This window comes from Vipera berus (assembly GCF_964194415.1).
Source record: "Vipera berus genome assembly, chromosome: 3".
Lineage (NCBI taxonomy): Eukaryota > Metazoa > Chordata > Lepidosauria > Squamata > Viperidae > Vipera > Vipera berus.
In genome coordinates this window covers 85397213-85424978 of record NC_138204.1, presented here as the reverse complement: position 1 = coordinate 85424978, position 27766 = coordinate 85397213, and the positions used below count along the sequence as shown (strand labels likewise).

At 40.9% G+C, this 27766-nt stretch overlaps 1 protein-coding gene across 1 annotated transcript; it reads left to right on the top strand.

Moving 5' to 3' along the window:
- Positions 1 to 1793: 1793 nt before the first annotated feature.
- LOC308666619 (uncharacterized protein) lies at positions 1794 to 21000 on the top strand (the record flags this gene model as incomplete). The annotated part of the gene is made up of 4 exons (XM_081325513.1): positions 1794 to 1884; positions 6598 to 6681; positions 13092 to 13214; positions 20562 to 21000. The coding sequence occupies 4 exons, from the start codon at positions 1794 to 1796 to the stop codon at positions 20831 to 20833; spliced, it is 570 nt and encodes a 189-aa protein (XP_081181639.1). The 3' UTR covers positions 20834 to 21000.
- Positions 21001 to 27766: the final 6766 nt, after the last annotated feature.

The following is a 27766-nucleotide window of genomic DNA, read 5'->3' as shown; positions in this document are numbered from 1 at the left end:
CACTTCTGAAATCTTGCCAAGAAAACTGCAGGGACTGGTCCAAGTAGTGGCCAAGCATTAAAAACTGATTTGAAAAGCATACCAAAAAAAGTCCATAAATTGGGTTACAGTTGTTGTGGGAAATGCCTAGCTACAAAAACCACAGTGTTGTGTCATCATCACAATTTTCAGTGGGAATTTATATGCAAAAGGGATGATGATTTGTTGAGCACTCACCTTGTCACTTCGTATCAGGAGCTTTTGTAACTCAGAAGGCAGGACTGACCAAATGTTAATTTTTGCCCTCTCCTATTGATCAACTGATTTTCACAATTGTTCTTAGAGGTCTAAGTTCCACCACTAGGTCTAAAGGTCATCACTCAGCCAGTTTCAAAAAGCCTGTGTGAATTGCCAAAAAAAATCTAAACTCATCATTGCAAAAAGCTGATAGAGAAAGCCATACATGGTTCTAGGATCAAGCAAAGGATGTCCACATCTAGTAGAAACCAAAATTTGTCTCATTCAAATTTCAGGCCAAACTATAATTGGAATCACAAAGTGCATTAAATCAGGGTTTGGTTGGGAGTGATGGTTGATGCTTTTGAGTCTGTGTTGGCTTTTTGGAAGTAGTTGGAAATTGCCCTCTTCTTAGGGTTGAAAGGGAATGACTGGCCCAAGATCACCCAGCTAGCTTTGTGCCTAAGGAGGGACTAGAACTGAGCCTAAGGAAAAACTAGAACTCCCAGTTTTTAGCTCAGTGTCTTAACCACTGTACCAAATGTGCTCCTCCTAGCCATACATTTAGCCATGGCTTATTGAATAAACCATAATTTGCTGGATTCATCCAGTGTACTGAGCCCCAGGTGTCACAGATCTTTTCAAATGGGGGGGGGGGAATCTCAAATTATTTACTGTTGCAGATATAATATAAACTCAAAGATTAGGTAAGATTTAATTTAAATTATTTTTTCTTTTACAATGTGGTCAGAAGATATCACCTCAGGTAATCTGACACATCCTATTTTCCTTCCTTGTGCTAATCCATAACTCATAGTTTGCAACAACTATGATTTAATGCAGGGGTGTCAAACTCAATTTCATTGAGGGCCGCATCAGCATTGCGGTTGCCCTCGAGGGGCCGGGTGGGTATGGCCTGGGTGGGCGTGGCCTACTGGGTGGGCGTGGCTAGAGTGCGTATGGCCTACTGGGTGGGCGTGGCCAGCTCTACATCATTGGCATCAAGGGTGCCTATGGGGGCCTGGGCAGGAGTGGGACAGATCTGGGGGTCTCTGGCAGAAGGAGGGTCTCTGGGCCAGGGCCAGGGCAGTGGGGGCTGTTCCCTCACTGTTTCCAGGATGGCTTCGTGGGCCGCATGAAACCACTTCGCGGGCCGGATCCGGCCCCCGGGCCTTGTGTTTGACATGTCTGATTTAGTGTAATGTAAATCAAAACAGAGGAGAAACCCAAATAGAGGAGAGAGGTGGTTTATAGAATCACTGAGACTTGCACACAGCTGAACAGAGAGCATCAGCAAAATCAAAACATAGCAATCCATGTGGTATCTTAATAGTTATTTAATGAACGTAATGGTCACCTCAATCGCCAAGGCATGGCTAGCAAGCACATGAAAAAGTAAAGACTGAAAAAACAGAAATACAATATGACAAAGCAGAAACATGTTAGGACACTTCAGGGAACCACAATATTTAAAACAGCATCCAGTGGATAACAATGAGATCATTCTGTTCCAAGGGTGTTGAAAAAGCCAAGACCATCACAGTCAGCTGAGTTGGAGTTATACAGATTTCAGCAGAATGCTCTTCGATAGTGCAGGCATGGCCACAGAGAAGGCAGAGGATATAAGGTATGAATCTGATCTATGTTTTGTGCCTAAATTAAACACAGGTACTGTTATGTATTGGGCTCAGTTGTAACACCAGGTGGTAAGCTGGAGCAGCTAGGCCAGGGGTAGGCAACCTCGGCTCTTTTATGACTCATGGACTTCAACTCCCAGAATTCCTGAGTCAGCTATGCTGACTCAGGAATTCTGGGAGTTGAAGTCCATGAGTCATAAAAGAGCCAAGGTTGCCTACCCCTGAGCTAGGCTCTCCAGCAACCCAGACTCCAGGTCTCCAGTGCTGCTATTGGCTGTCCCTAGGTGGCAATGGGTTGCTTTAAACCTATTGGCTGCAGCCTAGGGGCCAGGCTATAAATTGTTGCAAGCTGCAAGCCCAATTCTCAGTTCAGATCCTGCAAGCAATAAGCAATGAGTTTTGTTGAACTCACTTGCCTTGGCTCCTTTCCTGCCCAAAGAACTCACTACACAACAGGGACAATAAATCAGAGTGTGTGAGAAGAAGCAGAGGATACAGAAGCACAGGTTTGTTTGCATAATTTCTCATAATAGCTTGATACTAGACTTGTATTCTTGCTGTTTCTCTATTTTAATTTGTCGTCTGCAGTGTTTTTTCCAACTTAATATAATTCCCTATTTTATCTGACTAATCATTTCCTTAGCATCTCGCCCAGCCATAAACCTAATTATTCTTTGAATCTTTTGTATATATGCATATCTCCCCAAACACTTAATTTGCAAGCTATTCCAAGAATACAGGGTAAACACAAGAAAAATCTACAAATCAATAAAAATGGGTAAACTCACTACATTATTCATTTCAAATTGGACATGCTCAGTTCTATTAAAACATTACTCAATTGTATTATTGCTGATTCAGAATCCATTTCATTTCCTTAGTACAAAGAGTTTATTTGTACTATTAATAAAAAAATTGCCACCGGGATTTTTGCTGCAGTAATATCTCTATATATTTTCTTTCCCAACTTATTCAGAAAAGCCCACTTGGAGTGAGCCATTCTTCCAAGGAGAAATATTTTAGTTGGCTATAATGAAGTAGCATACGAGTATGTTTTTAAAAAAAAATCATTTGTTTAAAAATTGCAACATGTATAGATAAGGTGATATTTGAAAACTATAAAGAAAGAAATGACAATACAATAAGTCCTTGACAAATGACTAGTTGCTTAATGGCCATTTCATATTACAATGGACCCCTCCCCCAAGTTAGTTATGATGTGCCCTTTAAGTTATGACTGCGCGCACACACACACACACACACACACACACACACACACACACACACACACACGTACGTGTCATGTAATTGTATTTTAGGTGTTTAGCAACTGGTTCACATTTACAACCAGTTGCAGATCCCACAGTCATATGATCCCAATCTGTGAAGTTTTGTCCATTTGGGAGAATGGATTCAGTTAACGGCCATATGGTTCACTTAAACCATATTATTCACTTAACTTCAGTGACTCGCTTAACAACTGTTGTAAAACAATCATAAAATCAAATCAGATTTTATGGTAACTCACTGACAGTAATGACTTATGATGGAGATTCTGGTCCTTAAGTATTGTTTTATTTTTCTAATATAGGGAATGGTGGCCATCAAGGCTGCACACATGGCAAATCTTAGAATATGGAACTTCAATTAAAAACTTACTTCAGAAGAAAACCATGTAGTTAAAATTCCTAATTTCATGTAAAAATTCTTCCCTTCCCCTCCCCTCTCCTCTCTTCTCCTCTCTCTCTCTCTCTCTCTCTCTCTCTCTCTCTCTGCATGTGTGTATTCACATACCTTATAGATATTTGGAACTATTTTCTCTTTTTTTCCATAATATTTTATTAATTTTCTAATTTTACAATTAAACATTTAAAAAGCAACGTGGTGACTGGGTAATTAATGATCCATAACATATATAAACCTTTAGCACAAATCTCAAGTTACAACATCAGATATTTCCTCTCTTTTTCCCTTAATATCTACTATCTCATATTGAATTAATATAATTCTTATTGTTATCAACTAAGTAAAACCTTTGTTACATTTATCAATAATTTTGAACTAATACATATCTTAATAGTGTTTACATTCAATCTTATATACATCAATATCCTGTTGTAGCTTTTCCCCCAGGCTTTGATTTCCCCTCAATACGCAACATTTGCTATATTAGAATTTCTAAACTTTAGGTGACTAGAGTTTCCCTTATCTCAACTTCTACATTTTCCCCTTTTTATAACAAAATCTAATATTCTAAATATACATCTTATCTATTTGCATATAATCTTATTCTATTTTCTAAAGCAAAATTTTCCTCACCACATTAAACCAAAAATCTATTAATCTTACTACACATCTTACCTATTCAGTTATAATATTACTTTATTTTTTTAAAAAAAATTATCGATATTTGACCATCTTCAACCCTCTAATCAATAGTATAAAATCCCCCCTAATAAATCAAACTCTAGTTTCTTTCAGCCTTACTCTGGCTTTTTTCCTTTGCCAACTAACCATCCATGTCAGTACTTTTAATTCGTCAAACAGTTCTCCCTCTATTACTGTGTGTATTATTTGAGTTAAGGAAAACCATTTAATTACAATTTTTTTGGAAGAACTACCCCCATTATATTTCTTTGATCGCCTCCCCATTATTCCAGTTTCCCACAGTAGTCCTGACAAGTTTATCTTTCATTCAGTCTATTCTTCCTTTTCCTGAAGTTTCTTCTGATTTATGAAAAAAAATCTTTTCCATTTTCAGTGTTGTCACTCTCTTTTAATTTCCCCATTGGCTGGATCTGTTGGTCAATTGGGTCCTCTGTCTTAATATTTAGTTGCTCCATTTCTCCTGTTCCTTTCTGCATTGTTGGGTCTGGTTGTAGTCAAAATCTGGGTTTGTATGTCTAAGGTGGCATCTTGTTCCTTTGTGTTGTCTCTTATTTTGTTACATGATGAAAGAATGGTTTCATGCATTGATTTCAACATAGAAAGAATTTTTTCCTGATCTTCATCCATATTCTCTTGATAATGTATTAAGGGTTTTAAAATCAAATGTTAAAAATAGTTTTTCTAGCTAGATGTGTGACATCTATTTCACATGTTGCAGATAGTCTTATAGTGGAAATTGTTTGGCAGGTAAGAATTTATAGTCCAAAGTATTCCATCATCTTGTGTAATAACAAAGACTTCTCATGTAAAGAAAAAAGAAAACAATTTCCCACATATAACTCTGAAAGTCAATAAAGGTTTATCTTCATAGTTCAAACAGGCCAGATAAACCACCTTGCAGTTCCTTCTTTACAGCTGTTTCTCACAGGGGTATCTGTCAAGGTCAAGAGAGTTTTTTCTAAGTTATATGCTTCAAGCCAAGTCTCTTTTAGTCAATAACAAGTTGTAGTACCATGCTTTGCCACAAGATGTCACCGATGCCATTTAAAACTTTTTAAGCCCCAATTTTCGATAATAGTTTTTCAAGGTTTATTTCTTTTCTTTTTAAATATAAGTCAATATCTCCAGTAAGAATAGGAAAACTTTTAGTTCGCAAATTTCAAAGGTACATGCATCCAATTAAATTAGAATTGTTCTTATAATTGCTCTTTTCCCCTGGGTAGTCAGTCGCCACTCTTCTTCCCTCTGTCCTCACAGGGGGAGAAATACTTTGGGCAGCTTTTGCAGGAAAAAATATTTAAAGTCTTAAAGAGAAGATCATATCTCACCCAGTTTCATCTGCGTTGCTTTAAAGGTGCTTGGTTGTAGTTTTGACTTCGGCTTTCAGCAGCTTAATGATGAGCCATATTGCTATGGCCTGTCTTTTCCCTGCCGGTTTGGAGAGTTGCCCTGGATCAAGCAGCAGGGCTGTCACCCTTCCACAATTGAGTGGGGGTCCTCTCCTTGCTCATCACCCCTACAGGGTGACTTTTGACCTTTCCAGGGTCCTCCAGCGGGATAAAACTAGACGCTGAAGACAGAGCTCACCTCCATGTGTCTGCCAGTGCTGCAATGGCAAACCGGAAGCCTATGTACTATTTTCTGAGTATGATTTACACTGCATGTAGAAGAAATAAAGAGGAGAGCAAAGAGAATATGAAGGATGATCATCTGCATCAGAAAGTCTTCTCCAGGTACAATTTAGAAGTCTAGAAAAATCAAATTTCTAAGGCCCTCTTCACTTACTCAAAGCAATATATGCAGTAACAAAGAATTACTTACCACTTCATTGCTTACAACTGTTATAATTCAGAGAGAGAGAGAGAGAGAGAGAGAGAGAGAGAGAGAGAGAGAGAGAGAGAGAGAAGGAACATAAATCACTCATGCAACAATCAATAGACATATGGTATAATCAAATGTCAATACTTTCCCACTGGTTAAAAATAAATACATTTGAATCCTTTCCTATTTGCATAAGGGGTACAAAAATTGGAACTTAAAAGGTTTCTAAAATATCAATGGTTAGATTTAACCCTATACACACACTAAACTGAGAATATGACTGTTTAAATTAATTGTAGCTCACGTATAACTAACATTTACTGTTAGTTATATGTGAGTTACAATTAATTTAAATAGTCATATTCTCAGTTCAGTGTGCGTAGGATTGTGGTCTTTATATTATACTCATTTAAGATTTAAATGAATCTACTCTGATTCCAGACCTAATACAAACCTACTTAGAACACTGAGTTTATTGGAAGTGTTGAAAGAAAAATCATCAGGTCCAGTCCAAGCCGGGAATAAAATCATGGAGACTGCTTAGGAAAGAAGGTTCTGTTTACTGAAGATCAGAACCAACAGCATGTGGTTCTGGGACAGCTGACAAAATGGAGTTGGGGTAGGTGGGCTTTTATACCTTCTTTGGGCTTTGTATTTGAGGTACTTCCTGTTACTGTGGCTTTGTATTTGGGGTTCTTCCTGCTCCTGTGGAATGTACTTTGACCTGCACTTGAATGTGCCCTTTTGGTATTATTATGGTGGTAGATTAATCCTATTATGTCCTAAAAGTCATATTCCTGTCCTGGAATCTTTGTTTTTGTAATCCCATCAGCTCAAACCTTTTCTGGGGCTGTGGCTGAAGACATTTTGCTTATGAATAGGTGGCTCCAAATCTGTATTTCTAAAACCTGGCCTCTGCCTGTGGGAAGGAGACTGGGGGCTGGTTTTTGCCTAAGATTTTTCTATTATTCCTTTGGGGAAATATAATATTCTGCCTTTTTTAATATTCCCCAAATATTTCCTTCTTTAGGAGGGTGAATGCTGACTTTCTACAGAAGAGATCCCTAAATAAAGCATAAAAAGAAAAAAAGAAAACAGGCGTTTGAATCAAAGCAAATTCAAATTTGTTTGAATCAAATTTACTTTTTTGTCAAGTCGAGTTATCACACCTTTAACAGCATCTGTATGTAGGCAAACTGTACTTCCTCTGGTGTACCAAGATCAGAAAAAGCAAAATTTGACAACCAAATGGGCCAGGGTTTTTTAAATATATGTTTTAGAAATTTTCTTAGCAAATTGAAGGCTGGAATGAAAGCAGGTGCCCCCAGGGAGACAATTTGCTTCCTTTTCACAGTTAAAATGCACATTGTGTGTTTAGCTGCTTTGGGAGGAGTGGTTTAAAATTTTTCTAGGAATAGAAGAGGTTTGCTTCACAAAGGCAATTTTTCCTTTCTAGTTTCAAAATCTCTTCTAAAAGACAGAAAAATAGCTCCAACTTTTGTTGTGACGCTAAACTGAATGTTTAAGGGGCTGGCCTATGGGCCTTCAGCTCTTAAATACCGTCTATCCCAGAAGTAGGCAGAGAACTGCCTATGTGAAGAAGCTTATCCAGTCTAAAATAAATATTTTGCAGTGTCTATATAACAAGGGTAAAGTCTGAACAGATGTACCGTATATACTTGAGTATAAGCCGAATTTTTCAGCCCACTTTTTGGGCTGAAAAATTCCACTTCGGCTTATACTCCAGTCAACAAAAAAACTTACCGAGGACTTGTGCGCGGCCGAGGCTTTGGTGCTTCCGGGATCGCGCGCACCTCTCCCAAGCCACCGCCGTCCGGAGACCTGCCGAAGTTTGGGGAGGTTTGGGGAGGTGCGCGCGCACCTCCCCAAACCTCCCCAAACGTCGGCAGGTCTCCGGACCTCCGCGCCCTGCCTGCCTGCTTCTTTCCGCTGCGGAAAGAAGCAGGCAGGCAGGGCGCGGAGGAACGGAGACCTGCCGACGTTTGGGGAGGTTTGGGCGCCTCCCCAAACCTCCCCAAACGTCGGCAGGTCTCCGGACCTCCGCGCCCTGCCTGCCTGCTTCTTTCCGCTGCGGAAAGAAGCAGGCAGGCAGGGCGTGGAGGTCCGGAGACCTGCCGACGTTTGGGGAGGTTTGGGGAGGTGCGCGCGCACCTCCCCAAACCTCCCCAAACTTCGGCAGGTCTCCGGACGGCGGCGGCTTGGGAGAGGTGCGCGCGATCCTGGAAGCACCGAAGCCTCGGCTGCGCGCAAGTCCTCGGTAAGCTCCGGGCGGTCACTTGCTTCGCGTCTCCTGAGGGAAGGGGGGGCGACTGGAGTGGGCGTGTTTCCTCGCCTGCTGGGCGCCGCGATTTGCCCGGGGAACGCGCGGGCCCCGAATGGCAGCGTGGAGCGAGGAAGCGGACAGCCAGGGCTTCCCCGAGAGCCGCGGCCACACAGGGTATTCCTGTGTATTCAGGCTTGCAAAATGGCGGATCAAGCCTCTGCTGGCGGCAGAGGCTTGCAGAGCGCGGACCCAGCCTCCGCCGGCGGCGGAGGCTTGCAGAACGGCGGATCGGCTTATACTCGAGTCAATAACTTTTTCCAGTTTTGGGGGGTGAAATTGGGGGTCTCGGCTTATACTCGAGTCGGCTTATACTCAAGTATATACGGTAGTCTCACAACGCACTAAGTTGGATTTGTTTTAAAATTGATACTTTTTTCTTAGCTTAGTCTTTTATGCAAACCCAAATTCTCTAGTTAGTTTCCTTTTAAAGAAAGAATTAACAAAGATTAGTTCAGTAGCTAACTAGGTTAAGCATTCTGGGTGAATTGCAGCCCTTCCAGTAATAATTCTATGACTTATTTTCTTATTTCTACAGCTAGTCCTTGGCTAATGACTGTAAAGGAGCCTGGCCATTATAGTCAAAGGTTGTGCTGGTCATAAAACAGATCATCATATGACTGGATCTGATTATTTTACAACCTTACAACCTTTTTTGTGGTGGCTGTTAAGCAAACCCATTTTTCACTATGGGGCGGTTTTGAAAACCAGAAGCAAATGCTGGTTTTCGACAAAAACGTCATGTGACTGCAGAATGCTGCAAACAACTGTAAACGTGGGCTGATTGCCAAGCCCCCAAAATGTGGTCACATGACTGGGGTGGCCAATGGCAACTTTGAAACCAGGTTGTAAGTACCTTTTGGGTGGTCTGTCATAACTGAATGGTTGCTGAGCGACTGTTTGTAACTTGAGAATTACCTGTACCTGTATTATTTTTTAGGATGCATGCAAATATATCCAATTTGAGTTCAAGAAGTACGGTGATACAAAGGATACCCAGACTTTAAGATTAAATTTTGTAAAATGGGAAGTGAGAAGCAACTTTATGTGTAGCTGTACATTATTCTATACATTGTAATTATCTATGTAGCTTACATAATATATTGTTTTAATGTAGTCAAATTCCTCCTTAGAATAAAGCAGTTTAGAAAATGGACTATTTTTTCTCCTAAAGTCAGATTCAACTCTCCTGTAAAAAAAATGAAATGGTGAAATAAACCAATTGAAAATAAACCTCTTGGGAACTCGAATATAATAAAGTTACAATCGTATTGCAATATACGAGAAGGGGCCTAGAGAGCATTTGGAGGTCCACTCGGTCCGAGTCTGACCAGACACAGTTAAGATCCTTTTCTAGATCTTACCTTGTGGCAATGGAGGTGGCGAAGCGTGCTCACTTTGCCACCCTCATTGCATCCGCAGATAACCGCCCGGCCGCCCTGTTTAGGGTGACCCGTTCCCTTTTAAATCAGGGGACGGGAGAGGACCCCTTGCAGGGACGGGCCGAGGAGTTTAGTGAGTATCTGGTGGATAAAATCGCTCAGATTCGGGCTGGCTTGGACTCCGACTGGGCAGTATCTGACGAGGGGGAAACGATGGGTTTGGCCGATAATATCTGGGAGGAGTTTGATCCTGTGACTCCGGATGAAGTGGACAGGATCATGGAGAAATTAAGTGCCGCCACGTGTTTGTTGGACCCGTGTCCCTCCTGGCTGGTTTATGCGGCCCGGGAGGTTACACGAGGCTGGCTCCTGGCAGTTATAAATGCTTCCTTGAGTGAGGGGTGCTTCCCTGCCGCCTTGAAGGAGGCGGTGGTAAGGCCCCTCCTCAAGAAACCTGCCTTGGATCCAGCTATTTTAAACAACTTTCGTCCTGTCTCCAACCTTCGCTTTCTTGCGAAGGTTGTTGAGAGCGTGGTGGCACGGCAGCTCCCTTTGGTCCTGGAGGAAACTGAGTATCTAGATCCATACCAATCGGGTTTCAGGCCCGGGTACAGCACGGAGACGGCATTGGTCGCACTGGTGGATGATCTCTGGTGGGCCCGAGACAGGGGTTATTCCTCTGTCCTGGTCCTTTTAGATCTCTCAGCGGCTTTTGATACCATCGACCATGGTATCTTGCTGCGACGTCTTGCGGGGTTGGGAGTGGGAGGCACCGTTTTACGGTGGTTCTCCTCCTACCTCTCGGGCCGCTCGCAGACGGTGTTGACAGGAGGGCAGAGGTCAACCCCTAGGCCCCTTAATTGTGGGGTGCCTCGGGTCGGTGCTCTCGCCCCTCCTGTTCAACATCTATATGAAGCTGCTGGGTGAGATCGTCCGTGGTTTTGGGGTGAGGTATCATCAATATGCCGATGATACCCAGCTCTTTATCTCCACCCCGAACCAAGCCAGTGATGCCCTCAACGTGATGTCCCATTGCCTGGAAGCGGTACAGATTTGGATGGGGAAGAACAGGCTCCAGCTCAACCCGGCCAAGACTGAGTGGCTTTATGTACCGGCATCTCGACTCGTCCAAGAGGTTCCATCTTTGGTTATGGGAGGAGAGGTGTTGCCTCCCGTTGATAGGGCGCGCAATTTAGGCGTCCTCCTGGACTCACGACTCAGTTTTGAAGATCATATTGGAGTCGTGGCCAGGGGGGCATTTGCCCAGGTTTGCCTGGTGCACCAGTTGCACCCCTATCTGGACCGAGATGCCCTACGTACGGTAACTCATGTACTCGTTACCTCTCGGATAGATTACTGCAATGCTCTCTACATGGGGCTGCCCTTGAAGACTACCCGGAGGCTTCAGCTGGTGCAGAATGCAGCCGCGCGGGTAGTGATGGGAGCATCCCGATACTCCCATATTACACCCCTCCTGCGTGAGCTGGATTGGCTACCAGTTGTCTTCCGGGCGAGATTTAAGGTGCTGGTACTTACCTTTAAAGCCCTACATGGCTTAGGCCCGGGATACTTACAGGACCGTCTGCTACCGGGGACGACTTCCCATCGCCCAGTGCACTCACACAGAGAGGGCCTCCTCATGGTGCCGTCGGCCAGACAATGTCGGCTGGCGACCCCCAGGGGGAGGGCCTTCTCTGTGGGAGCACCAGCCCTTTGGAACCAGCTTCCCCTTGAGCTTCAGATGGCCCCGGACCTCCGGTCCTTTCGCCGCGACCTCAAAACTTTTCTCTTCCATCAGGCTGACCTGGATTGATGATGGGTTTTTAAATATGTTTTAATTTTTAACTGTAGTTAATTTATTTTGGGGCTGTTATTTAATTCGTTTTTTAATTTTTGTATTGTTTTTTATTGTTGTAAGCCGCCCTGAGTCCTTTGGGAGATAGGGCGGCATATAAGTCCCAAAAATAAATAAATAAATAAATATTACCAATATATTAAAATATATTGCAATCTACTTGATCCTATCATGTCAAGCATTTTAATTATTGCAACCGAAATATCAGGTTTCATGGACTCCACTCCCCTTGTGCCACCAGCATTTCCAGCTACATATGAAATACCATACACTCTTAGAAAACTAAACTAGGTAACCTCCATAACAAGATCATGTATCCACCATGGATGTTGAGGCATCATATACCAACATTCCTTACAAGCACGAACTTCAGGCCATTAAGAACTTCAAACAGCATTCCTTACCACTAGACGGGGGGGGGGGACCTTGGCTCTTTTATGACTTGTGGACTTCAACTCCCAGAATTCCTGAGCCAGGCTGGCTCAGGAATTCTGGAAGTTGAAGTCCACAAGTCATAAAAGAGCCAAGGTTGCCCACCCCTGCACTAAACAATTCCTCATTTCACCTGTGAGAATAATTTTGTTGTTAGTTGCGAAGTCGTGTCCGACCCATTGCGACCCTATGGACAATGTTCCTCCAGGCCTTCCTGTCCTCTACCATCTTCTGGAGTCCATTTAAGCTCACGCCTACTGCTTCAGTGACTCCATCCAGCCACCTCATTCTCTGTCGTCCCCTTCTTCTATTGCCCTCAATCTTTCCCAGCATTAGGCTCTTCTCCAGTGAGTCCTTCCTTCTCATTAGGTGGCCAAAGTGAGAATAATATGTACCTGCAAATCAGTGACACAGCCATGGACATAACCACGGCTCCTCAATGTGCCAAACACTCCTTTATTTCAAATTTATTGATACTTTTCTTCAACTGGACCCATAAAATTCCATCATGAATTCAATTTCCATCTACCATCAACTCAGCCTAGGCTTTTGTATAGAACAAGACTTTTAGATTTGCAAGATTGAGGTTATCCCTTCAAGATTTAGTCTGAAAATATTGCCTCCCTCCTCTCTTTTTATTCTCTAGAAAACTAAGGAGCATTGCTTCTGAAACACTTCCCATGACCTTTCTCCTTCTATGGACTGAGATATCATTTATGTAACAATTGTCCAGTCTGTAACTCTTACTCCTCTCTCTGATGGTCATTCCCACAGAGGCTTACACAAGCTACAGTCCATAATGGACAATGACACTGCAGTTTCTTAGGTACTGGATAGCAAGGTCATGTTTAGAAACAGACAACTACTCAATCTGAAATTGACTTTCACAAGCAACATGAAGCAACCGGGTAATCGAACCCAAGTGTCAAGGAATTTGTGATTTTTCTCAACAGGTAGCCTGAATCTGCATAACTAACCCATCTTCCTCTCCCTTTTCCCCTCATCTTTTCCTCCCATAGGACCAGGGCCTCTGACTTTGAGTAAAAGTCTTAATTCTGTGGAGAATTTCTCTCAACTTTCCTCAAACGGCACCTGTATTGAATATTCAAAAATAGAAATACTCAGGTTTGGACATCACCCAGGTGAGGGAAAATAGTTAAAGATGTTTTTGGGTGAATACAGTAGCATTTTCATTGCAAGTCTTTCCCAGTAGCACCAGAATGGAAAGTAGGATAGGAATGGAAAAGATGAGGATAGAGCATATATTTCCATTTGGCCACCCTGATTCAAACATGGCAGATGATACACATCTAAATAAGAATCTTCATTGGACACTAGTGTAAACCTACTCTAAGTAGTCGACGTGCTTTGGGAGTGCTGTTTACTCTGATACACATTAAGCAATATTTCCTATGACTTAATGGACCCCACCTTGCATTTCCCCCACTTGGTGCTATGTAGAAACGAATACATTTGTCAGAAACTCTGCTGGTCTTGCACACTCTGCCCTTTACTGAAGGGTTGAAGTGGACCAAGAATTGTTATGATAAGAAATGTGTTATTGGTTGAGGCTGCTATGATAAAGAATGGGGTCCTTATCATTCAGCACACATCGGCACTGAAGAAAAAGCAGTTGCGGGCAAAGTAGCAACAGTCTACTTATTAGCAATTTATTTTGACTCATCGTTCAGCACAAATACCTTTTTTATTTTGCCGGCATTAGGCTCACTCTCTCCTTTTCTTCCTCAGCCTGATAACATTTGTTCTGTTTTTATGGAGCTGTTTTCTCTCTCACACTCTTTTGCCATTTTTCTCTTATTCATTAAAAGAGGTTGTGTGTCTGTGTGCGTGCGTGTGTGTGTGTGTGTATGTGTGTGTGCACGCATGCGCATGTATGCATGCACGTCCATGCACACACACATACACACACATGTGTCAGCATAAATTTTAGTTGTATGCAAGTGTCATGCTGAATTAATTATAGTGTTTGTAGCTGGAAGCTCTTTCATTGGGACAGCTCTGAGTGGGGTTGCCGGCAGGAAAGGGCCTTGACAAAGGAATGGAATAGCTAAAGATACTGCTTCATTTCAGATCTATAATATTGGCTATTCTGCCCTCCCCCACAGTTCTTGCTTTTCCCTCCTTTTTCCTCTCCCCCTCCATTTTGGGTTTTTTGTTTTGTTTCTTTATTTAGATTTTCAATACAACATTATAATTAAGTACGAACCAGACAGGCTAACCAATGAAACACAGTAGGGCTGACTTTAAATTAGCTCAGAACCATTGAACTGATGAATAACTTTCTGGCCTGTTCTTTTTGTCTTTAAATCTCAAGGAAAAACTGATGATTTCTACTATTACTTTATCCTCCCCAAAGCCCTATAAATAGATTAGTATAAGAGATAGATCTGGACAGAAGGCAAAGATTCCAATGGAAATCAATTTTATTCAAGAGAGAAAAGTTCTATTAATTTGTATCCTGCCTTTATTATTTTTACAAATAACGCAAGGTGGTGAACATATCCAATCCACTTTCTCCTCCTATTTTCCCCATAACCCTATAAGGTGGTGTTATGTGCTTCTGGCCACTTTCCTTCGCAACCAGAGTAAAACTTGCCTGCCCAATAATCAGCCAAGACATAGTGAAGGCCTTCTTCTTTAATTTATTGCAATAAGCAAGACAAAGCTATCAAGGCTTGGTTCTCTCCAAAGTTCATCATTTGAAATCTACATCTTTAGACATCCCCTACACTGGTGGCCCATTCCTCCTTGTTCCCCATTGGCTGAGGTACTATGAGGTTACATTCTCTCTGACCACCTTCTACATATTTCCTGAGATCCTCCCCGAACGTACGAAATCATATGTCACGTGCACTATAATTAGCAGATATATGCAAGGTGCGCCACTTAATGTTTAATATCTTATTAAGCATGCTCAGTTGCCTTACTGTACATGCAAGTTCTTGTGGCTATGCTATAGGTTCTTGGAACTGCAGGTATTTTCCTGTTATTCTAACTGTTTACTTCTGCAGTTAAGCTAGCTATTTCCTCTTACAGTTTGGTACTTTCTGAAGACCCTTCACCCACATTCTCTATCAGTGGGTTGGGCTGAGAGTGAATGACTGGCCCAAAGTCAACCAGCTGGTTTTTGTGGCTATGGTGGAACTTGAACTCACAGTCTCCCATTTTCTAGCCTAGTGCCATATATTACCAAACTGACTCTATGTTTATTCCATGTGAATTCACTCCTCTACCACATGCCATGCCTAATCATCTACCTGTTTTATTGATTGCACAGCTTCTCAATGGATTTGGTCCAATCAGGTTCATGTCTTCTGTAGTGTAGTTGTATACACATAGAACCCTTTCATGTGGAAGCTGGATGTGTATGTAACAAGGGTAGTGACCTTCACAGGTGCCAGCAACAAGGAAGGAGCTAATACATATGACCTCATTAGGATTTTATTTCACATGTTTTTCCCAGGGTTCTATTGTTATATTATGCAAATATCAACCCAGCATTGGACTTCAACTCTCTGGGGCTTGGTTGTTTTCTTGCAGAGTTTTCATTACCCAACTAGGTAACATCATCAGGGCTAGAAGGGACTGGGATGTGCTCTCTGTTTATGTTGAGTGGCTTGCCCTGACAGTGTTAGTGGAAGTATTGTTCTGAAATGAAAATTCCAGCCCCTTCTTTTTATTTAGGTCACTGTACCACCGCCATAATTCCCACAAAATGAGGGCGCAAATGAGGGCAGGGTTTTCTAATGGAGATGGGAACACTGTGCTCTTATTACAATGTGAAAACACTGAGAGACATTATGTTATATACTGGGTTCTGTGCTTGATTGAAGAGACGAGGCGAGTGAGTTCAGCAAGAATCATTCTTTATTTGCTTACAGGAACTGAACTGAGAAACAGGGCTGAGTATGCAGCTATTTATACCCTGGCCTCTAGGTGGTGGCCAATAGGTTTAAAGCAACCTATTGCCGCCCTAGAAGTAGCCAATGGCGGTGCTGGAGATGGGTTGTCTGAGGAGTTGGGAGCTGTTAGCCAGCTTCCCTGCTTAAACAACCTTCCAGCAATTAACCCCAGCTGATACTCTTTAGTAATGCAAAACCAATGCATTACACATTATGATGTGGTAGTAAAGGGGTTGGACTAGGATCAGGATGATCCAGATCTGTCCTCAAATACAGAGGTTCATTGTGGGTCAATCACCTTCTCAAACCATAGGATTTTTGTTGTGGAGAAAATAGGAAGGAGGAGCCTTATGCTCCCGTATGGATATACATCTAATCAACCAATAAACTCACTCCCCAAAATGGGTCTAAATCAGCCCTGCGTCTTCCACCAGCTTTCCAAGCATATTATGCGCAGGATTCTGCCCTTTTGTGCTTGTGTCCAAACATTAGATGCAAGCACCTAAGTCATGAAATCACAATGCACATTTTGTAAGTTGCCTGCTTTTCATTCCCCATATCAACACCAGTGGATGTACCTGGATAGAGGTAGTCTGGCAGCAATAATTCACGCTACATAACGGTGAAGGGATAGTTAAGATTTTTCTATTTTCTATTGTAATTCTGTGTTATTGTGCATTGCTAAACAGATACAAAATACACTCAGAAGTACTAGTTCTAACTTGGGGTTACATTAACAGAATCTTGAAAATCTGAAAATACATCTCTAACCCCCCCCACCCCCCACCCCGCTTAGCTTTAGAATCCATATCTCTCTCTCCCCCACCCGTTTAACTTCACAAATATCTGAGATATTTGCCATAACCCCATAGCTACTGTGAGATAAGTTGCCTCTTACTGACTGTTGTGTAGTTTGCAGCTGTTTCTCCTATCTCCCAAGGCCATTCCCACACACCATTACATTCAAAACTAAGTCCATCAGTGGTCTTAAACTAAATTAATAACATAATAAGGGCAAACAAACACTGTACATCTGCAATCCTATACACCAGAGATATACAGCTCATAACCAACAGACTCACCGCAGGGTTATTTTTTGCAAAGCCCAGAACCTAGAATATTGCTGATTAAATTTTTAGCGTTACAATTTTTTCTGGTGAGGGGAGGTGAAAATAGGCTACAATTACTACATCAATTTATTTATTCCACCTTCATTAGTTTTAGAAATAACTCAATGTGGTGAACTTACTTAATACTCCTTCCGCTTCCTATTTTTCTCACAATAATAACCCTCTTGTGAGATGAATTGGGGCCCAAAGTCCCCCAGCTAGTTTTCATGCCTTAGAACAGGACTAAAAAACTCACAATACTTTTGTTAATGGTTTGATTCATCCTCATTCCTCCCCCTCACCCCTCAACACACATTGACCACAAAGCCAAGGAAAAATAAAAGAAACCCCTAATATTTGAGAGCAAGATCCTTTTCATCAATGGAACTTACTCCTAAGCAAAAATAACTAGAATTCATAGTAATGGTCTAGTTACTCTCCTGTAATATTACCTCTAAGTCATACCTGCATGGAAACATTTTTTTTCCTACTTCTTATCCATATTACAAGAAATGCATAGTGTAGTACGTTACTGGAATACCTAACAGTGATAAGCCAAAAGAGGTTTTTCTTCCTCGTCTAAAGATTCTCAAGTGTATTATACTGAAAGATTAAATCTCATCCCGGAAGAATAGGATGGCTAGAATTTTTATTGCCAGCACGGCTAATCAAAATCCCCACTCACAATCAGCATTTATGGTACTCCATTTAATCACAAACTTGCTGGTCTAGTTATTTTTAGTCCAGAGGTGAAAGCTTTTTATACCTTGTCCATAAGAAAAGAGGACAGCATTTTTTTTTTTGCCCAAGCAGAAACATACCCATTTTAATGGTTTTGAATATTTTTATAAATTAGGAATAGTAAATGAAATTTGAGTTTATTAAATTGCGTTCTGTCAACGTACACCTGTGTTTTAAAAATACTGAATGTGGAATATGGATACCTTTTTTTTCCTTTTGTCACATGAATGTATAGACATGTGCATATAGGGACTTAAACACAAATAAATAAAAAGGAATTAAACCACTGCAGTTGCTACGATCAATAGTAGCTATTTGAAATACCTGCAAACCTTGAATAGTAGCCTCTATTCATTTTTGCTGAGGTTTTGCATTTTTACCTTATTTTATCATCTGCAACCTACACTTTCATAAAGCAAAAACAAGAGGGGACTTTCACAGAGCTCATTCACGTCTACCATCCTTATAGATATAAAAGCTGCACAGGAGCGGTAATTGAATATTGAGCTTTATTTTCAGTTATTATAATAAAAAAACACATTGTGTCTATAATAAATTTCAATTTCCACGAGGGAAGTAGCAAAAGACATTTCAGTTAAAGAGCAAGATTCACAGCAATGTGATAAAAGCTTGGATTAAATTGTGATCAAGGAAAAAAAGCTTTGCATAATTAAAAACGGAGAAGTACTTTTTTCTGGTTGCCTGTCACAGAGCTCTCCTGACCTTGGGGGACATAAGCATGGAAAACCAGGTTTTTTCATAAGTACTATCAAGTACATGGGTTATCATAGCAACAATTAGTTCCCTGGGCATAATTTTCCAACCTTTTTTTTTAAAGAAAAGAATAGCCCTTTTCAAAAAGTTTCACCCATGTCATGTGGAACATTTCTATTCAGAAGTGCAGCAACATAGGATAAGTACATTAACAGAGTGGCGTTGTTTCACTTTGCTTTCTTATTTAAAATATGTTAACATTACTGTACTTTTAAGCAATAGTTTATCACCATGGCTCACTCAAGCTTTTGATGGTCTTTTGTATAAAAAGAATGTGAAGCAAATGGTTGGTATCCGCTTTGGGTAATGGTAGATCCTTTTTTTTTTGCATGCTTTGTTATGTAAAAAATACCCTACATGAGACAATTATATGAACAAGATCAGGTTGGGCTGTAGTTTTTCACTCTGTTGGACTACTATTGTAGCTGTTGCCTGGAATTCTTTGACTTAGGGAAGTATTCAGGAATTACCGTATATACTTGAGTATAAGCCGAATTTTTCAGCCCACTTTTTGGGCTGAAAAATTCCACTTCGGCTTATACTCCAGTCAACAAAAAAACTTACCGAGGACTTGTGCACGGCCGAGGCTTTGGTGCTTCCGGGATCGCGCGCACCTCTCCCAAGCCACCGCCGTCCGGAGACCTGCTGACGTCCCAAACCTCCCCAAACGTCGGCAGGTCTCCGGACCTCCGCGCCCTGCCTGCCTGCTTCTTTCCGCAGCGGCTTATACTCGAGTCAATAACTTTTTCCAGTTTTTGGGGGTGAAATTGGGGGTCTCGGCTTATACTCGAGTCGGCTTATACTCAAGTATATACGGTACTTGGTTTCCTGTAAGGTCCTACCTCAACTTGTCCCTCAGGAAAGTACAACTTTGGAAACAGGCATTGTTTCAAAGATCTTACTGAGAGAAAGTGACTGCAGAAAAAAAAGGCGGAATCTGAAGTTCCCTGTGAAAGTGTTAAGCTAAAAGCACCGTTTCTTCAGCCTCGCCCCCAATGCCCCAGTTCATCAGGAGCCAATCCATTGGTGTGAAGATGGTGTAAGAACTTCAAGCCGAAAAGGTGATAACTGGCTGTTTCTCTGGTGCCTTGTTCTTGCCAGCTGGCAGGACTTAAAACAGATGGCCCTGAAGGTTTTCACCCCTCCCTAATTGCCATGTAGATACATCAAAGAGAAACAATGCAGGAACATCCTCAATCCACAATAGCGCATGCCCCCCCTTTTGCTAATGGCAGTGTCCTGATAGAGACCTTACAGTTCCTTTGGGAGTAAAGTGTCACAGCCTACACTTTTGTCCAGTATTTTAACACCTCATTCTGCAATCTATGCTAGTGTATAGAACCAATGTGTTCATATATGACATGAGGGGAATGACACTTCCATTTTGGCTTCTTTAAATGGCATCCCTGGGACAATTTGTCTCAACCTGATGTCTTCCACCCTAGCTGGAGATCCTGAGTCACACTTCCAACATATCTGAAGAATGCATGGCTCCAGATGTGTCAAGACTAAAGCTCTTAGAAATCCAAATGTAAAATTCCAAATCCCAAATCATAAAATATCAGTTATTTTAAAAATCTAGAAAAATAAATGGTTGTTCTACAACCAGCCAAGGATATAAAGGCAGCCTTGCCCCAAACCACACTCCCTTCTAGCACTGATGATATTAATGTCAATGCTGCTAACATTGAATGTTATTGCTTGACAGGAGATGAAGAAGTAGCCATTTCATATGTTAAACTTGTGTATTGCTTTAAGAGATTCAGTTTAAAGTTGGGAGGGGGGAAGAGGAGGATTGTACCTTCAAGGCCATCTCTAACTAAAGAAGATAAGACCTTGGTGGGTTTTCTAACGGATAAAAAATTTTGGATAAAAATTTGGTGGAACATGCAGAAGATCTTCAAGCAAAGGATAAAGTTTTGCCCGCAATTTTTTTTGTTAGGTATAATTACAGATGCTGCGGTTGTGGACACTAAGTTGATGTTGAATTTAACTACGGCAGCAAGACTCTTAATAGGTCAATATTGGAAGAAGGAGGAACTGCCGACTATAGAAGAATGGACTTTAAAGGTTTCTGACCTGGCAGAGATGGCAAAGATTTCGGCTTATTTGAAAGATCACTCGCAAGAACGTTACATTATGGAGTGGAGAAAATGGATTGAGTATATCCAGAACAAATATGGGACTAAAAAGTTTCATGTAGCATTTGAATAAGTCTTCCTTTCTTTTCTTTTTTCTTTTTTTATATTTAGTAGTAATAGTGTTTGTAGTTATCCTATATGAGCTAGAGAGTGATAGATTTTAGAGTTTATGGTTGTTAGCATTTGGATGTTTATGAGTGTTTTTTTTTCTTTTTTATACCCTGTACTTAGCTCTGGGAAGTGGGGGGGAGGGGGGGGAGGGGTAGGGAGGGATGGGTATGGGAGGGGGAGGGGGGACTGTTAAAGATAAAATGTATGTTAAAACTTTTTAATAAAAAAAAAATGTCAATGCTGCTAACATTGAATGTTATTGCTTGACAGGAGATGAAGAAGTAGCCATTTCATATGTTAAACTTGTGTATTGCTTTAAGAGATTCAGTTTAAAGTTGGGAGGGGGGAAGAGGAGGATTGTACCTTCAAGGCCATCTCTAACTAAAGAAGATAAGACCTTGGTGGGTTTTCTAACGGAAGGGAAACTGATTCTTTAAATTAATTGGAGAATATGATTAATGACAAAATTAGAAAGGTGGAGAATTGTGTTTTAATCTATTGTGCAAGGGGTGGAGTTTTCAGATTCCAGCTTCCTTCGAGCAAGCATTTGCCGGTGTATTAGGCTAATAAAGGACTTTTAAGGTAAACAATGCCTCAGAGTCACTTGAAAAGCCCATACGTCAGAAACTTGACAGTTACTTAGTTTGGTAATGAAACACCTGCAAGAGAACAGCCAAGTTGAGAGAGCAACAAGGACCCCACAGTTTAACCCTGAACTACATATGTTCTCGTTTAGTTATGTCTGGTCTACTCTAAGGGAGCAGCAAGTTGTCAAGGATTGCTTTTAGAAGACTGGAAGCTGAGTTGCTAGGAAGAATAAAACAGGAAGGCGCTGTCACAACCACGGGTTTACAAGAGCTCGCCACAGGAAAACTCGCTGCAGGACAGGAGTTACACTAATATCAAAGAAATAGTGGAATAGAATCATTAAAGGAAGGATGCCGAAGAAGGGACAAAATGAAATGCAAATGACAAAAATTAAAATAATGTTGGGGACTTCCGGTGGCTCCGCGGCGACGGAGACAGCCTTCCCGGGCTGCCCGCGGCTCAGCTGTCTTTTTTCGCCCGAAACAGCGCCGATCAGCTGTTCGGGCGATTTTGAAGCCCCCTCCTCGGGAGAAGAGGAGGGGGTGAGGCCCCAGGTAGGGGTTGAGTTCTCCGGGGCCGCCTGAGCTTGGAGCTTGGGCGGCTGAAGGATTGAACTCCCCCGAAGCCTGGGTTGCTCCCAGCTGGCCGGCGTCTCTGCTCCGGATTTCTTGGAGCAGAGCCAGGCGTCTGCGACCACCCCTGCCTGAAGAAAGGACTATGGATTAAAAGGAGCAGGCAGAGCGGTACAAGAGGAAAAGGTGAAGAGGATTATTTTATTTTACTCTCGAGCTTGGTGGACTTTTTAAACTTTAAGTGAAAGTGCGTCACAATTGAAAGTTAAAGATGGCGACTAAACCTCCCCCTAAAACTCTTCGGAGTGGTGGATCTTCTCCGGTGCAACAATCATCGTTACAGGCACTGCATCCTCCTGATGTATTGACACCGAAGGATTTACGAGATGCGCTGGATAAACATGCCCAGGTAATTCTGGAATCAATTAACCAATCAATGGGTGATAAATTTGCACAGATGGAGGAGAAATTGGAGAAACTGGAGGAGAAAATAGAAGAGAGGATGGAACAGAAGTGCAGCGTGATGAAGGTAGACATTTTGTCTTCAGTGCATAAAGTGGCGGAATGTGTGGAGGATTTAGATGAAAAAGTGGATGATTTGACCCAAAAGAATGCAATATTAGAAGTAAAAGTACGGGAGAATGAAAATTTAAGAGACAAAATGGAAAGGGAGTTAAGCCTTGCCCAATATTACCAGATGCAGTTTGCTGTTAGAATCAGAGGTTTAAAGGAGAATATTAAGGAAGATTTAAAGCAGCTGGTTTCTGAGGCTCTCGAAGTGGTATTGAACCAGCCAGCATCTGAAATAAGAGCAGCTATGGATAAAGTGTTCCGTGTGAATTCATGGATTGCCAGACAGAGAAAGTTGCCTAGAGACGTGGTGGTTTACTTTGCAAAAAGAGAAATTAGAGATGAAGTTATACAAGCTGCCTATGATGCTAAAGTTGTGATTGCTGATCAAGAAGTTTTGGTTTTAAAAGAAATCCCTCCAAAGATTTTAAGGAGAAGGAAGGACTTTACATTTCTTGTGCAAGAGCTCAAGCAACGAGATATAAGGTTCAGATGGGAGATTCCAGAAGGGCTGATGGTGATGCATGAAGGTAAAAGGTATCGGCTGACTACTGTGAAGCAAGCGCGTGATTTTTATAATAATGTTTTAAAAGCAACCCCATTAACACTTCTGGAAGCTGCAAAGGGATCTGGAGAAGGAGAACATCAAGAGGATGAAACAGAGGATAATGGTGCTGGAGGAGATCAAGCTATAACTTCCTTGGACGATCCTAGAGAGCAAAGGGTAACGCGTGCTGCTTTAAAACGAGCAAAGAAAATAAAAGAACAAGACCAGCAAAAGTCTTCAGAATCTTTACAACGTACTCATAGCCAAGCAGTGGGAGGAGCACGGCCTAAAGAAGATAGTCCTATCAAAGCTGTGCTCCAAGAGCTTTGGGGGATATGCATGGCAACTAAATTCTTAACCTGGAATGTTAATGGACTAAATTCACCACAGAAGAGGAAGAAGGTTTTTCAATATTTAAAGCAATTTAAGATAGATGTTATATGTTTGCAAGAAACGCATATTAGAGTTTTGGATCAAAAGTATTTATCGAACTCGAGGTTGGGTACGCAATTTGTTGCTTCTGCAGAGAACAAGAAAAATGGAGTGGTTGTTTATGTTAAAAGTGCCTTAACAGCAGACTTAATTGAAGCAGACAAGCATGGAAGATATGTCATGATTGAGCTGCTGTTAGAAGGTAAAAAGACGCTTTTAGTTGGATTATATGCACCTAATCAACAACAAGCTGACTTTTTTAGTTTACTACACACAAAGCTTACCCAGTTGGATTATAAATCTTTTATTTTTATGGGGGACTGGAATGGTGTTTTGGATGTACAGCTGGACAAGGCTGGAGTTTTCAAGCGCATTCCAGGTCATGCTAGACTGCCTAAATCTTTTTTTGAAATGAAGGATGACCTGGAATTGCGAGATATTTGGCGTGAGAGACATTTGCAGGAGAGGGATTATACTTTTTATTCTGATAGACATCAATCTTTTTCGAGGATTGATTTTATTTTGCTGACTAATGATTTTTTTTGGAGGACCAAAAAGGTGAAGATTTGTGCAAGAACTATCTCTGATCACAGTCCAGTTTGGTTAGAGATTGATAAGGAGAAAAGAGACAGGCGCTCGTGGCGCGTAAATGAGAATTTGTTTAGAAATCAGAGAAATGTGGAAGAATGCAAACAGCGGATGAAGGATTTTTTTGAGACTAACATGAATAAGGGTACCTCTATGGATATGGTTTGGGATGCTAGCAAGGCCTATATGAGAGGGGTGTTGATATATATGAATAATAAACATAGACGTGCAGTGGAAACTAGAAGGAAAGAACTGGAGAATGAAATAAAAGAAAAAGAAAAGGCTTTGATTTTGAACCCAGAGGATGTGAAGACCAAGGAGGCTATTAGACTGTTAAGAGGACAATTTGATAAATTAATGGCTGACCAAGTGGCAACCAATTTGCGGTTTGCCAGGCATAATACTTTTTGCAACGCTAATAAACCAGGTAGATGGTTAGCTTATAGATTGAGGAAAAAACAAAGGGCTTCTAATATAGACAAGATTGAGCATAAAGGAAGGGTTGTGTTTCAACAGGATCTTATTAAGGACGCTTTTGTGGATTTTTATTCGAAACTATATGCTAAAGAGGAAATTAATGAAAAAGATATTGATATATATTTGGAGAATGCTAGCATCCCGGTTCTTACGCAAGTACAAAAAGAGGGGATTAATCAACTGATTACAGAAGAAGAAATTTTCACAGCAATTAAGGAATTGAAGGTGGATAAAGCACCAGGTACGGATGGCTTGACTGCGGCCTATTACAAAAATTTACAATTAGAGATGATAAAACCGTTAAAGGAACTGTTCCAGACAATTCAGAGGGGGGGAAAGGTGCCACCGTCTTGGAGAACAGCTTTTATTTCTTTGATTCCGAAGGAAGACCAAGATGCTACTCAAGTTAAAAACTATAGACCAATATCGCTTTTAAATACAGATTACAAGATATTTGCTAAGGTTTTGGCTAATAGACTAATGAGGGTTCTGCAACAGGTGATCCATGGGGATCAAACGGGGTTTATTAGTGGTAGGCAAATGAAAAAGGGAGGTTATTAAATCTTGAGGGCCATGATTTGTTGTTTGGCTGGCATGCATATTTGTTGTATGATAAGAAGCTAGACAACGTGTTTAGGGTGCATATTTTAAGACAGGCATTGCTGAGAGTTTGGAAGAAGTATAGACATAAGTTAAGTTGTAAGATACCACTGTGGGCAATTCCAAAACACGCAATAGAAAATATACATGCTGGCTTCAAACATGATGTGACTACGTACAAGGAGATCCTTAGCTTGGAAAGAAATGTTTGGTGTTTGAAATCATATAGCCTCTTGCGAGATGAGAACGTTGTTCAAAATTGGTTTCAATATACTCAGTTACGGGCCAGGTGGAAAGAAGATCAGAAAAATGGATTTACAATGACTGATGAAAATTTGATAAAGCAAATTAGAAATCAGGGACCAGCACATATCAAATGGATATATCTTGCATTGATAGAGATTGACTCAGAAACAGAGCTTGTTAAGGATTGTATGATAAAATGGGCCCAAAACATCCAGGAAGTTATCACAATGGACACTTGGGAAAAGATTTGGGTGAGGAACGTAAAATTTACTCAAGCTCAAAATCTAAGGGAGAACTTTTACAAAATGTTTTATAGATGGCATTTAGATCCTAAAAAGCTTGCAAGTATGTATCCGAATTATCAGCCTAAATGTTGGAGGTGCGGAGATGAAGATGCAACATATTTTCACATATGGTGGACATGTAAGAAGGTTAAGGCTTTTTGGATAAAAGTCTGGTGGAATATGCAGAAGATTTTTAAACAGAGGATAAAGTTTTGTCCGCAACTTTTTTTGTTGGGAATAATTGCAGACGCTACAGTTGTGGACACTAAGTTGATGTTGAACTTAATTACGGCAGCAAGACTTTTGATAGGCCAATATTGGAAGAAAGAGGAACTGCCGACCATAGAAGAGTGGACTTTAAAGGTTTCCGACCTGGCAGAGATGGCGAAGATTTCGGCCTATTTGAAAGATCACTCGCAAGAACGCTATATTATGGAATGGAGAAAATGGATTGAGTTTATCCAGATCAAGTATAGGGTTAAGAAGTTTTATGTAGCATTTGAATGAGTCTTCTTTCGTTTTTTCTTTTTTTTTTTTCCTTTTCTTATTTTAGTTTCTTTTTATACATATTTGATATTATTAAGGTTTGTCTTATCCTATATAAGCTAGAGAGTGTTGGATTTTAGAGTTTATAGTTGTTAGTATATGATTGTTTATGATTGCTTTTTATATATATACCTTGTATTTAGCTTTGGGAAGTCGGGGGGGAGGGGGGGAGGTAGGGGGGGAGGAGGGAGGGGGAAGGGGGGATTTTTAAAGGAAAATTGTACTTTAAAACTTTTCAATAAAAAAAAAATTAAAATAATGTTTTAAATTATTTTAAATAATTAAATTGAATTGTTGAATAGTCCCGCAGTGAGTTGTCCCATGGCAAGTTGCCCATGGCAAGTTGTCCCGTGGCGAGTTGATCGTCACGAGTTGTCCCATTCTGCACAGCCACAACCTCAGCAACTTAAAAAAAAGAGAGAGAAAGAGAATCTGAAAATAAATTAACTATGATCTCCAATAATCTGATGTCATGGAAATACAGAGATCCATAGGGCTTTCAAACTGATATAAAATCTTTTGTGGAAGTTGCCCCAGTATGGTAATGACTATATAGTATCCGTATATTCTCTACTGTAATTACATTAAAAATATAATTAAAATGATGAGCTCCCTATAATTGAAACTTCAACTAAAGAAAGCAGGATGAAAAATATAGAAGAAACTCTCCAGAGATCTGCAGGCAGCTTGGGTGTTTTTTTTTTAACCAAGATTCCTGGAGTCATATGAGTGTCATGATTATATGGATAAATTCAGATTTAAGTTTGATATTTAATATAAGAATGTGCAAATTCTTGAATCAAGAATAACAACCTGGATATAATGCATTGGTACACATGAACAGTTTGAATACCTAATATGGCCCTTAGGATAAACCCCAAACAGCTGCAAAAATGCCAGTTTAAATTCAATTAATATGAAATATACTCTAGCTGGTGGCAGGAAATGGAAAAGAGAAAGCTTTGCCTGTAGAAAGACACTGATTCAGAGCAAAACTGTACAGTATTTTAAATATATCCCTTGCAGCTGTGCTCCTGCTTTTTGTTTACAGGCGTGTGCACACAAGGGGGCCAGCTCCCGACTGAGACAATCATACATGAGTAGGAGGTCTTAAACCAATTCCAAGAGCTTGCTTTGAAAAATTCTTTCACTTCAGCACATTCCTATTTTAATCCAAAGTGCCAAAGGAGAGTTGTTGCTTTTGAAAAAAAAAAAAGAATCGCATGGGAGGGGATTGTTAAAAAAAAAACGTTGGTAAGGAGTTTATCCATTGGTCTCAATTTGGATCCAACATCCCACTTATGCATGAACCACAGAAGAGCAATTGCATGCCATGCATTTACTTTCCTATGAAGTTCAGCCCAGAAGAGTTGTTATTTGTAATAACAATGAATAAAAATAGGCAGTTGCTTTATGCAGTCAAAGTAGATAACCTTGGGCTACAT